Source organism: Phycodurus eques, chromosome 1 (genome assembly GCF_024500275.1).
Source record: "Phycodurus eques isolate BA_2022a chromosome 1, UOR_Pequ_1.1, whole genome shotgun sequence".
Lineage (NCBI taxonomy): Eukaryota > Metazoa > Chordata > Actinopteri > Syngnathiformes > Syngnathidae > Phycodurus > Phycodurus eques.
Window position 1 is genome coordinate 7775001 of NC_084525.1, and position 13487 is coordinate 7788487.

General features: G+C 40.7%; 1 protein-coding gene across 8 annotated transcripts in view; it reads left to right on the top strand.

Annotated features, from left to right (window-relative positions):
• Window positions 1–13487, top strand: part of camta1a (calmodulin binding transcription activator 1a) — a 383457-nt gene that overhangs the window by 365698 nt on the left and 4272 nt on the right. For 4 of the 8 annotated variants that reach the window (XM_061675285.1, XM_061675317.1, XM_061675326.1 and 1 more), the window contains 10 exons: window positions 386–582; window positions 690–768; window positions 3767–4118; window positions 5200–5633; window positions 5800–5978; window positions 7458–7701; window positions 8365–8436; window positions 9287–9307; window positions 9386–9585; window positions 11212–11286. In XM_061675285.1, the coding sequence (XP_061531269.1) occupies window positions 386–582; window positions 690–768; window positions 3767–4118; window positions 5200–5633; window positions 5800–5978; window positions 7458–7701; window positions 8365–8436; window positions 9287–9307; window positions 9386–9585; window positions 11212–11286 (1853 nt within the window). Of the gene's footprint in view, window positions 1–385; window positions 583–689; window positions 769–3766; window positions 4119–5199; window positions 5634–5799; window positions 5979–7457; window positions 7702–8364; window positions 8437–9286; window positions 9308–9385; window positions 9586–11211; window positions 11287–11575; window positions 11607–13487 lie in introns of all 8 variants that reach the window. The other 4 variants (XM_061675303.1, XM_061675346.1, XM_061675293.1 and 1 more) reach the window with 3 other exon arrangements.

Consider the following 13487-nt stretch of genomic DNA (forward strand, 5'->3'; position numbering starts at 1 on the left):
CCGCAGAAAGAGAAAAGTATGAAATGTAGGGAATCCAGTGGAGTAAAAGTGAATGTTGACGGAAATATGAATTACAAAGTAAAGTACGGATACATGCAAACTCTACTTCAGTAATAACGTATTCAAACTCCATTACATTACATGACCGCTTAGAGATGCATCAAATAAAGACATAATTCCAGAAGATTACTTCCATTGTATACTATACTATTGCATTCATGTATTCTGGATGAAGCATCATGATACTCTGATTCCTACCTCTATTGTAATTTACATTACTGGCGAACACAAAGAAAAATGTGCTAACAACAGAATAGAGTGATTGTTATGTTGTTAAAAAGGGACATAAAAAAACACCGATAAAGATTTACTCCGTGTTTGGCAGTGTGGATCCGGCCCAACGCAGGCCAGCAGCTCCTTCGAGAGCCGTGTGGTGGTGGTTTGTGAGAAGATGATGAGCAGAGCTTGTTGGGCCAAGTCCAAACATTTAATCCACTCCAAGACTTTCCGAGGCATGACGCTCCTTCACCTGGCAGCTGGCCAGGGCTACGCCACCCTCATCCAGACGCTCATCAAGTGGCGGTGGGAACAAAATATTACAATACATTGGTGATTTGGTGTCTAATGTTTTTTGCATATCAATTATTTTATATACATATATGTATATATATTTTTTGTCTTCAATCCAGCACCAAGCATGCTGACAGTATTGATCTGGAGTTAGAAGTGGACCCTCTCAATGTGGATCATTTCTCCTGCACACCTCTGGTAAGAAAGCTGAGCATCTTTAGCTTGATCAGTGCTGATAACCAGTGATGCCAGTATTATAACCACTTACAGTATTTGAGTAACAAGTTGTCTAGCATGTTACTCTTTTTAAACTGATAATAAGATTAAAGTTACTTATCCTTGTCACAGTCACCTCACCATTATAGGGAACAACAAACTATTATGGCAAATGTTTTGTTTTTTGTTTGTTTTTTCCGGTGAAGAGAAACTTGTCTGAACAAAAGAAATCTAAAAAATAAAACAAAAATTGAAAAAAGAAGACAAGCTGAACACTGTTGACATACTTCGGTTTGCCGACGCGCTATGTCTAAATGAGCCATCAACAGAAAGGCACATTCGCTATTCACTACGTCGGGAAGTCGTTTAGTAAAATAATGGAAATGACCAAGAGGTCACAACACCAAATCACGAAAATAAATATCCGTGTGACACAAATACAACCCGACAGGACAGTTAAGTTACACACACAATCTAATACTACGGGGCAACACAAACGACATGTAAACAACAACGATTAACGTCATTTACTGTGTACAAAAGAGTCTGGGTTTTTTTTTTCAGCAAGTGAATGTTTCGGGGTGCTATTTTCGTGGGTCCTCCCTAGTTTGAATGACATCCCTGCAGAGTGAGCGGGAATGAGAGAGAGCAGTTGGAGAGCGATGAGTTACAATATTGAGAATGACACAGTTATTTAAGGTTATGGGGCAAGCAGTATTTCACGTATTACCGAAGATAGTTATCTTCTCACACACGGAGTGTGTGCCCATGGAGTTTGTGTCCATAGGATGTAAGTTCTTTCAATTTCGTATGCGTACAGTTGTTAAATTCGCAAAATTAAGTCCGTGTCGTAGTGCTGTAACACTCGAGACCGCATTTTGAAGGTATGTCTCGTATACTTGTTTATTATTGGGTTACAATATCGCTATTCCTCATTAAGTTAATATGAATGCTTTTAACTTGTAGGTACTCCAGGATATTGATGTGTTGTTCGGCCAATAAGAAGCTGCGTAGTGTATGACGCACCGCTAGGCTAGTAGACTTACTACGAAGCTGAACCCGAAGGTGGATGCGTTATTTTTTTGTGATCCAAGTTGCTGAATATATATGCCTTTGGGGCAAAGCGCACATGGACACGTGTTTACCCCAAGATGCAAGACAAAGTTTCACCACCGCTGCTTAACAATACTATATGTATATATTGCATATTATTTCCCCCAACACACAATGGCAATGGCGGCACTGTACCTAATTTAGTGGCCAGTCAATGTATATGTGTTTGAATGCATAACGTCACACGCATACAACCACTTTTACTTGGAAGCGTACTTTTGGTGCACACGCACTCCTGACGAGAGCCAGGTTACAATGTGTTCCGTCACGTGTATCACGTGTATTAACTAAATTTTCACTCCTTGTATGGCCCACGTTTAGGTCACAAAACATTTTTGCAAGAATGAAGTTATTTATTTAATATTATTATTATTTTTTATTTTTTTTTATTTTGAGTTTTTTGAAGGCACTGATGGTGTAGTCTGCGATTGGCTGGCAACCAGTTCAGGGTGTACCCCGCTTTCTGCCCGATGATAGCTGGGATAGGCTTCAGCACGCCTGTGACCCTTGTGAGGATAAGCGGCTCAGAAAATGGATGGATGATGGTGTAGTGCACATGTGTCGAACTCAAGGGCCTGGGGCCAGATCCGGCCCACCACATCATTTTATGTGTCCCACGAATGCAAATCATGTGTGTCAACTTCCATTATTCTTGCTAAAATCTGTTCCAATTGTTTGTATATTATTCATTTGTCATAAATAGTAATGAACTATTGTAAGCATGTTTTGCCACCAAACCCCTTTTACAGTTACTTGAACAATAGTTGAACAAAGCATTATCGTTGACTTCTGTTTTCAAAACTAGTTATCCATCAATTTGTTGTCTATGTGTAATAATGAGGCGATTAAACATTGATATGGTTTTACAATCATGGCCCTCTGAGAAAAAACGTATCTACAATGTGGCCCGTGACAAAAATGAGTTTGCCACCCCTAGTGTTGTGGTACACTCGCCTGACCTGGGTGTGGGTTCAATTCCCACTCAGTGTGAATGTGAGTATGAATGGTTGTCCGTCTCTATATGTGCACTGCGACTGACCGGTGAACAGTTCAGGGTGTAGTTCACCTTTTGCCTGAAGTCAGCTAGATAGGCTCCAGCACCCCATGACCCTAACCAGGATTAGCGGTGTTGAGAATGGAAGGGGATTTTTGCATGTTATGCTTTGACAGAGTTGCAGACACCGTGTTTTTGGCTGTCAAATGTATTTAAACGATTTTCTTAATTAAAAAGTGAATGCACTTTAACTTTTCAACCTTGCCCTGGTTTTTAAAATAGATTTTTATGGTTTTGGTCTTGTCACTGTCTCAGCCTGTCTCGGTCTTGGTCTTGACTCGGTCACGACTCCCAAAAGTCTTGGTCTCGGTAGGCTCTGGTCTCGGATAATGTGGTATTGAGCACATCACTACTGTGTCGTACCTTCCTGTCATGTGTTGTGTTATGTGCTAAATTCTGTGCTTTGTTAGCTTAGTGAGTGCTAAGCTAACACATAATTTCTGTTGTTATGTTATTATTTATGTCAGTAAGTTGGGCTCATATTGTTTTTTATTATTATTTACCTTTAAGTTGTGTATAACACATATGTATCATGGTTAATGTGCCTTATGCAGCTGCTGCATGTAACAAAGTATTGTTACTTTTAAAGTCAAGTAATCACTAAAGTAGTTACTTGTTACTAAGTAGTTACTAAGTTATTTTGTAAAGTAGTAATTAGTAATGAGAGTACTTTGTGAAGGTAACTGTTTCAACTCTGATGATAACATTGTAGTTTGTGGGGAAAATGTTGATTCTTGTTTTTTTAACATTCTGGGTGCGATAAAATCCTCTCCCATCTTGTTTTTCCTTTCTGCTCTTCCACAACTGTGCCAGATGTGGGCATGTGCGCTGGGTCATCTGGAGGCCGCTGTGGTCCTATATAAATGGGATAGACGAGCCCTAGCAATTCCAGATTCTCTGGGCCGCCTACCTCTTTCCATTGCCCGCTCTCGTGGCCATACCAAACTGGCTGAATGTCTGGAGCAACTGCAGAGGGAGGAGCAGCAGCAGCCACCGGCTCCTCTACCCCCCACAATTCGAATGTCTTTCTCCCCGGCGCCCGACACCCCCACTACAGACAGCTGGATGCTCAGCTGGGCAAACGAGAGCGTAGTAGCACCCGATAGCAAGAGAGGAGGTCCCGCAACAACGACCACCACATCCAGCAACACCAGCCAAAATCCAGGCTCGTAGCTCTGTTTGTAAAGTGTTGCCTTGAGATATGAGTTTAATTGGTTCCTTGACCACACTTCACAAATCACACAAATCATCTTTCCTCATTGAAATGAATGGAAATGCAATTCCAGCCCGCCCCCCCAGAAAAAAGCAGCAAAAATTGTGTAATGTGTATTTTTAATGAGGAAAAAATAGCATTCTATAATATTATACTATTTAAAAGCATACAATTAATGACAGAATTAAATAGAATTTAAAGGAATTAAACTGCTGCGATTGGCTGGCGACCAGTTCAGGGTGTACCCGCCTCTCGCCCGAAGATGGCTGGGATAGGCTCCAGCACGCCCGCGACCCTAGTGAGGATAAGCGGTACAGAAAATGGATGGATGGATGGAATTAAACTGTTTTTGTGACACGTTCTCCTTCAAGTCAATGTACATTGTGCTGCTCATTCTGGTGTGGGCACCTTGGCCACCTAGGGACAGTATAAGACATGGAGACAAGTCTCAGCTCCTCACTACGACAGTAATATTAGTCGTTCTTCGCAGATGATAAAGAATATCTCCTGTGAGTATTATTATATTGTCTGTCTACATGTGTTGCTGCACTGTCTGTGTTCAAATATCTGTTGCTTATGGGTTAGAACACCGCCACATACAGTAGATGCTAATTGTTAGCCAGTACCTATGGTGTTTCCCATTATGTGTTAGCATTAGCATTAAGCTAGCGGACTAAAGGCTAAGCTACTGGCTGGTCTAAATAGAAAATGTGTAATTCTCTTTATGTTCAGTCTGACAGTCAGCTTCAACTGAGAGTTCAAATAAACAGCTTGAAGCTTATTTTTGGAAGAATATTTGCTCATAATAATCTGCCAAATTGCTGCTTGTTGTGAAGTGAGTTGAGTCACTACTACAATACAGCGCTCCCAAGTCAAAGCAAGAAAATCGGTCAAATAACGGCTCATGTCTTGAAATATTCATAAGTCGGGTCACTTGTATCTCAAGGCACCACTCTACTTGGCTTCACATCAAATAGTAGCTGGAAATAGTAGCTGTTGTTGTAGCTAACCGTAACATTTTATGTTTTTGCAGACTTGAGGAGGCCCAGGTCAGAGCCTTCCAGCTACTACAGCAGCAGTGAGGGGCGAAGAGACCTCCCACTTGCTAAAAAGCATAAGCCCAACCCACAACAGTTTCAGACGCGGCCTGACAAGGCAATGTCTGTTCCTCTTAGCCTGGAGCAGCAGCAGCTCCACAAGCTTTCCTCTAGCCCCAAGAGCCAGTCCTCAGAGAGCCCAGACAAGAGTCTGTCTATAGGAGGTATCACGGGGACAGCTAGATGGACCAGCAGGGAGAGTTTCTCCTGCAGCAACTTGGGGAAAGAGAAGCTCGTCACCCGGTTACGCCAGCGGGAACCGCTCGGCAGGCTGGTCATGGCAGACAGAAGCATGGCTGATGCAGAAATGCTGTCCTATCGGGATGATCTGGAGAATCACGACTGTCTCACGCAGATGGATAACCTACAGGTGAGAGTAACAACCTTATTATCTTAGGTAATTAGTTCCAACCTTTCACTTGTCACTATTCCGATGTTTAGTTATCACAGAGCCAAACAGTTAACCTTACTTGTCAAAGAATAGATTGTCTTTTATCATCACTCTACAGTCATCAATTTTTGTCTCAACAAAACAGGCGAATATGATGACTCTGGCAGAGCACATCATTGAGGCAACACCAGAGAGGATCAAGAGGGAGCACTTTACTTCTGCAGACTCTTTGCCAGTAGACACATCAGGGGTTAACAACACAATGAACTGGCTGGCCAACTATCTGGGAGATGTTGAGCAGCTGCCCAGCATCTTACACTTGCGGTAAGGAGTGACCTTGGGTCGAGGGTAGCCTTTGTGCATGTCGTTGCAAAATGCCTTTCTTAAGGTATATGAGATTGTGTTCAAAAATGATAATTGACAAAATATCTACTCAGAGTGAAACAATGGTACAGCTATACCAGGGGTCACCAACATGGTGCTTGTGGCTGCCTACACTCAAAAAATTCAACACAGCAAAATTTGAAAAAAAATCAAGTAATCCGTCACATTTAACGTGATAAATTTTATTCAATAAAAGTATTCATTCAGTGTATCCTGAAAGTTTAGATGGAAAAATCTAATCAAATCCTTTGGTCAAAATGCAACATTTCAGTTTAGCGCCCTGCTGTAAATGTAAATTAAAGAAAATACATTTACATGACTTGAAACGACAAACTAATATTTTTTTAACAATTTGAATAATGAAAAAAACAAAACAAAGCTAACTACTTTTTTCAGTGCAAGGGCCACAAGAGTAGCCCGTGGGCCTGTTCTAACAATAGCTCAGTTCGTGTTATTGGCTAGTGAAGATGGGACATTGTGACTTCCCCAGGAATGTTGTAAAAGTGAGGGTTTGAAAATGTGAACACTTGCAGAGATTTTTTAAAAATGAAGTGTTTGCATATTGATAGTTATCTTTTTCCTACCTCATTAAATTATTGTTCATAGCTGAGAAATCATTAGCATGATCAGTGTCTTCCCATAGATGAATCCCATTAATCATTGTTAATAAGATTCAGATACATCTGAATGTATTGAAATAGTGTCAAAAGCTTAATTTACTATAGTTCAGCAGTTCAATTCAAAAAGTGAAACTCAAGATTATAGAGATCCAATAGATGAACAGACAATCAAGAAACAGTGAAAATTATTTTTAATGTAGAAATTAGGCAGGAATTTGCTCTCTGAATGAACCTATATAATGTATCAGTGCTGTAATAAATTGACTTTTATACCATATTCTAATTTATTGAGATTTACCGACAGTGTATATATAAACATATAGTGAATGGTAATTTGAGGAAATTGGTTATTTCAAAAGTATATATCAAACTGGTAGTCCTTTGCGTTTCGCTGTACAAAAGAAGTAGCTCTCAGTTTCAATAAGATTGATTGACCACTGACCGACACAATCTCATGCAAAACCAAAAAGTCTGCTTTTATAGTTCAACAGGCCTTATTTAATATAAGCTCCCAGCCTGCCATTGATGGTATTAATTGCTATGACAACAGATTTTATGATATTGCTGGAATATAACGTGGGAGTAGATTCTTTTTATCATTATTTATTTTATTACCAGTCTGTCAGATGAATGTGGTTCTCTTTGAAAAGGCAGACTCTTTGATACAACTCTTGTATTGGACCTCATTAATGGTCAGGGTCAAGTGTACCTGGCCTATACACCTGTGGCTAGTGAATGCACTTTTACATTGAGCATACAGAAAACAAAAACAACAAGCCTGTTCCCCATCTTTTCACAGATCTCTGTATAATGAGCCACTGACCCCGTCGTCCAAACCCAGCCTGAGTCCTGGGGGTTCTCCACTGGGAGAGGGGCCCTTAGAGAGGCCCACACTTCCATCACCGGCAGACTGGAGTGAGTTCATCAATGCCTCCAACAGCAAGGTGGAAAGAGACCTGGCCCAGCTGACTCTGTCTGATCCAGAACAGAGAGAGCTGTACGAAGCTGCCCGTCTAGTTCAGACCGCCTTCCGCAAGTACAAGGTATAGGCCCTCCCCTCGGGTACCATATGACGTGCGGTGGATACTTGTAGCTCTTGTGTAGTGTTGGAGAGACATTGATGGGTTTGCATTTATTGGCTCCCAAACTAGTATGAAACTGTAACTTCTGCAGTAAAAAAAAAAGTATTGCAATGTTTCTTATCAAACTGCACACTTTCCTCAGTCTATGTCTCATTTTTGTTCTTCCTTTGCTAATGTACACATGAAAACATCAACAAAAAAATGTGATCTTAGCATGGGAAACTGGCTTGTGCAGAGCATGTTCTTTTGCATTTCCCTTCATATTGCTCCTCCTGGTACTCATGGTTAAGTGAATGGAGCCTGCTGCTGCTTGTTGTTAACTAGCTCTCTAAACACCTTTCCCACCTGTTCTGTTCTATACTACTTTCTTTAATATAATGAACTGTTTGCTGTCCTTTATCATCTGTGGTGCCTATCTTATCTACAAGCTAATACCGAAGGGGACATTTGGCAACTCAACAGTTCATCTTCACCGTCGACTCGCAGCTTCCTACTCAGGCTGGACACAAGCTAGGGTGGCATTCAAGTGAAGAGACCAAGAGACTGGACCAAGCCTCTCATATTTAAGGTGGAAAATGATTTTATGATTTGGCCTCTGACCCATCCCGCTCTACTCTCCAACAGGGGCGGCCGCTTAGAGAGCAACAGGAAGTAGCTGCTGCTGTTATTCAGCGTTGTTACAAGAAATACAAACAGGTAGGATAGTTGATGTTGGAGTTTTCAGTAAACCTACAGTGGAACTTCAGTTTTCATGATTAATCCATTCCAAAAAGTCTGATAAAATCGAATCATGTGAAAACTAAATGCTAACAATAACTAATATTTCCCATAGAAAATAATGTAAATGCAATTAGTCTGTTCCAGATACCCAAAATTATGAACAATTACTATGCAATTACTAAAGTTTAACATCCAGAAAACATCAATTAATTAAACAGGATTAATGACTAATGAATTGGGTTAATGAACATTAAACATCTCTTTTACATTTATTGAAGACTCATGATGGTGTATGAAATATGTTGAGTAAGGGGAAGGAGGAGCCATTTTCATATTTTCCTATTCTGTAGTGTTTCTTGTCTTCTTTATCAAAGTACTTTGGAACTTTCTGTAGCCACACGGTGGCTTATTGAACAGTCGCCCTTGATAAATAAGTCCAAAAACTTTCAAAATGCTTCCGATGAATGTGTGGTATGACGCTCACTCATCAACACTCAATAAAGTTGCGCATGTGCATGGGAAGCTTTGTGGTGGTGCTCGATTCCAGTAAATGAGTGGCCGAGTCACATTGTTAGGAGGATGAGTTTTATACGGACCATTTTCAACAAAACGGGGATAAAATGTGGGCCCCAAAAAATCTTCAAAAACTCAGTGGTAAGAAAACTAAGGCCATACGAAAACTCAGGTTCCACTGTACTTGTTTTTCACTTGCTGTCACTAATCGAAACGCTGATACGAGTATCTTTCAACAAAAATGTATAACAACAGTTAATTTATTGTTGCATCACCACAGTGCTTAACAATACATATTTTTTCTTTATGCAAGCTTACATGGATAGCCTTGAAGGTAAATGTATTCACGACCATCAGCTTAAGTCATTCCTAAAATCAGACCATGATGTTTTCGTATCGTTCTTGCTTGCAGTATGCACTTTATAAGAAGATGACGCAGGCCGCCATCCTTATCCAGAGTAAATTCCGCAGCTACCACGAGCAGAAGAAGTTCCAGCAGAGCAGGAGGGCCGCCGTGCTCATTCAGCAATACTACCGCAGCTATAAGGAGTTTGGCAGGCTCAAGCCTCACCACCGTGGGGCGGCCGCTGGCCTGGTGCAGCACAAATTGAGGTAGAAACATAATGAAGTGAGATTAGGCTCCAGAGAATTGGGACCCAGTCTGCAATCACTGGCGCTCACTAAAGGGTCAAAGAGTTTATTATAGTTTTCAACCATTTAGTTTATTCTCATCAAACTTTCAATGGAATTTAATTTCATTTTGAATGATACACAGAAGCTAGCCAATATTTTTTGTCAAATCAGTTCCTTTGTCTTAACATTGGGCCATTTCTTTACACCAGTAGTTATCAAACTGGAGTCCCTGGAACCGTAGGGACCCGTGAGTTGTAACTTGGGGGTCTGCAGAATAATTTCCAATACATTATGTTGTATTGGGTTTCATTTAAAAAAAAATATTTATTTTTTTACTGCATACCTACCTACATATGGGGACCAGTGCACCAATAAAACATACATTTGCTAACCACACTTCAGTTGTACTTTTGGGTACAATACATTTGCATTTAATCTTTTACAACTAAGGATTTTTGCTTTCAAACATTTCTTTAGGTATTTTTTTATGTTTTATCTCCAATGCCTTTTAATTAAATAATTGAAATACTTTTTTCCCCTTGATATTTACGCACAGTGTTAATGTTCACACTGTGCATAAGTTTGAATGGCTAACAAGAATGCTGATGGTGGTGGTACTTGGAGAGGTGAGCTTTCTGTTGGTGGTGCTTTGGACCAATTAAAAGCTCTGATGTGCTTATGACGTATCATCACATAAATCTGACATCCCTGCATGAATAAAGTCAGGGTTTGTTTTTGTTTTTTAGACCTAAAGATATATTATTACAGAAATGCAGTCCTTTTTTTTTTAAATAAAGGCGTCTTTTTCAGAATAAATGGTGCAATATTATGAGAATAAAGTTTTATTTTTTAAATTGACTTTCTTCCCTCATTTATCTTTGACTTTAATGTCATAATATTATTACTATACTTGGAAATATATTATTTTATTCTTGTAAGATTATGACTTTTTATCCAGACAAAATACATCTTTGCTTTTGTAAAGATTACATTTGTTCTCCAAAAACGTTTTTCAAGAAAATATGCAACTTTTTGGCGGCACGGTGGACAACTGATTAGTACATCTGCCTCACAGTTCTGAGGACCGGGGTTCAAATCCCGGCCCGCCAGTGTGGAGTTTGCATCTTCTCCCCGTGCCTGCGAGGGTTTTCTCCGGGCACTCCAGTTTCCTCCCACATCCCAAAAACATGCGTGGTAGGATGATTGAAGACTCTAAATTGCCCGTAGGTGTGAATGTGAGTGCGAATGGTTGTTTGTTTATATGTGACCTGCGATTGGCTGGCGACCAATTCAGGGTGTACCCCGGCTCTCGCCCGAAGATCGCTGGGATAGGCTCCAGCACGCCTGCGAGCCTAATGAGAATAAGCGGTACAGAAAATGGCAACTTTTTAATAACCATAGCATTTTGTGGTACACATGGTATTTATGATTAAATGATGTAATGAGGGCGTCTCCCCTGTAAGTGATCCCTGGGCCCAAAAGGTTTGAGAGCTCCTGGTGTGAAGTATATACCTGTACTGTATATCATTTTCTTGATTGTGTCACTAGACATTGCATTCATGTCACACTTATGAGGTTTTCCCCACCTTTTGTGTTTTCCTTCAGAAGTAGTCTGCTTAGTAAGAGACAGGATCAAGCTGCTAGGAAGATTATGAGGTTTCTCCGTCGCTGCCGCCACAGGTAGGCCCCCCACATGGACATTCACAACACGTTATGTCAAACCTCACATTGATTGCAAGAGTCCTTTTGCGGTGCCACTGAGCTAATCCGCTAAAAAGACTCTTTATATTCATGACCTTACCCATCTTACAAGTCTTTTTTAACGTGTTATTTTGGTTGGATGTGGTTAGTAGCTCCCCTCTCCTCACTGTAATTGCCCCCCCACCCCCCACCTGTCCTCGCACCCCTCCTGCAGAGTGTCTACTGTGTGCTAATAGCTGTCTGGTATTGTTTTGCTGTTTATGCCAAGCCCCTTGATGGACCATAGACTGTTCAAGCGGGTGAGTGCTGCCTCAGCAACTCAGTTCGTGCCTCTCTCGCTCTCTAGTCCTCTCTCTCTATTCCTCTGTCTATCGCTCTTTAATAATATAATGATCTTCTCCTGCGCTTTCGGCCTTTGCAATCTCGCCCCCTCTCACGCTCATGTTGTCCTTTGCTCTCTCTCACTCTTTCCTGCCTCTCTTCCGAAGCAACTTCCTCCTCCATCACTTTTGCTTGATGCCTGCTTGCATGAGGGCTGCCAGCTGGAGCCACAGGTGTATTGAAATGCTCCAAATCAGAGCCAGATCTTTGTCAAACTAACAGAATTGGTGCAACAGGCTTTTTTTTCTTATTACCTATCTTTCTCTCCTTAGAACTATATGACTTCAGTTTAGTTGGTTTACACAGAAAGACATTTTGAGAGACCGCGGGAGGTGCTTTTTCTGATCACATATTACTCTGCTGCATGTCAAGTGTCGACAACTTTAGGCCGAGGGCATGCTATGGGCCTATTGTTTTTTCAAGTTGTCTCTCTGTTTCACTGGCTGGCTGTTTGTCTTGTTTCTTGCCACTTGATGGACTGAGAAGGACAAACCATCTTCTTCTTGAAGGCCCAAAACTGCTTAAAGTTGAAACATTCGGGTGACAAATTAAAGGAGAAAACAACCAAAGTTGGTATAATAGGATATTCCCCCATCTGTAGTTCAGTAATGTCAGCAAATAACACTGTCCATGATACTCTAAAGTTTGGGTTTAGAAATATGCACAGAATTATCTGTATTTAGTCATGTTTTTCTGCTCAGTTCCTCTCATGTTTCTTTAACTCGTCACCCGTCTGTTGATCTTATCTGCGGAAATAAGCGGGCAGGGTTGTGCAGCATCCTGCACTATTGAGGATTATCTGTGCCGTATTGTCTAAGAGGTTGGACATGTGAGGAAAGCATATAGGTCACAGGGAAAAAATAAATAAAAATAGATTCCTCTACCCGCAGGGAGAGCAGTAATGGATTCTTACCTCCAGGGAGTACACCAGCTCAGCATGAGAGAATGCAGTATACACGCACAAGCTACACGCAGACTTGCATGAATGTCACAATGAAGAAGTACCTGAGCAAAGTTAAATCCATCAAGCCACGATGGTTGATGGTTAGAATACATTGTTGGGCTTCAGAGCGATTTACTTTTGTCGGGATGACGCCCATCTCTTGTACAGCAATTAAACCGGATGGAAAATAAAAACATTTTCCACATATAAAGTAATCCATCTCCCTGACTTCCCGTGAGTTTATTTATTTGCTTTGTATCTAAGTAGATTAAACACATTTTTTTTCATCAGTGGTCAGCAGAGTAGTCAAATCAATTGCCATGTGCCATATTTTGCACACAGGAAGTTTGTTACAGGTGAAACAAAAAATAGAGTAAAAAGTAATAGATAAGTAAAAGACTAGAGTACAGGAGTGCCTTGAGATAAGAGTGACCCAATTCATGACTTTTTCGAGATACCAAGCCGTCATTGGTGGTTAATGGGAGTGGCGGCGTTACACGCCACTGATTGTGGATGTTAATGCCAAGCCCTGCTTACAACCCCTTAACCCACAGATATTTATGTGAAAGCAAACAGTCAAGCATCACATGTGGGCAGACAATCTAACCATACTCACAGTAATATATTATTTATCCTCTGCAAAAACAATGAGTAACCTCATTTCAGTTTACTGAGCTTAGTTGTGATCGTTTATGTGTTATACTGCTCCCAGGTGGCCAAGGAACACACCAGGAGGATTCTATTTGATTATGTCATTACTATATATTTTTATAAAGTACAGTATTATAGAGTGTTAATTTCCTTATTGAAAAACACATTACAAAATGTTTTTTTGGGGGTGCGGCTAGACGAGATT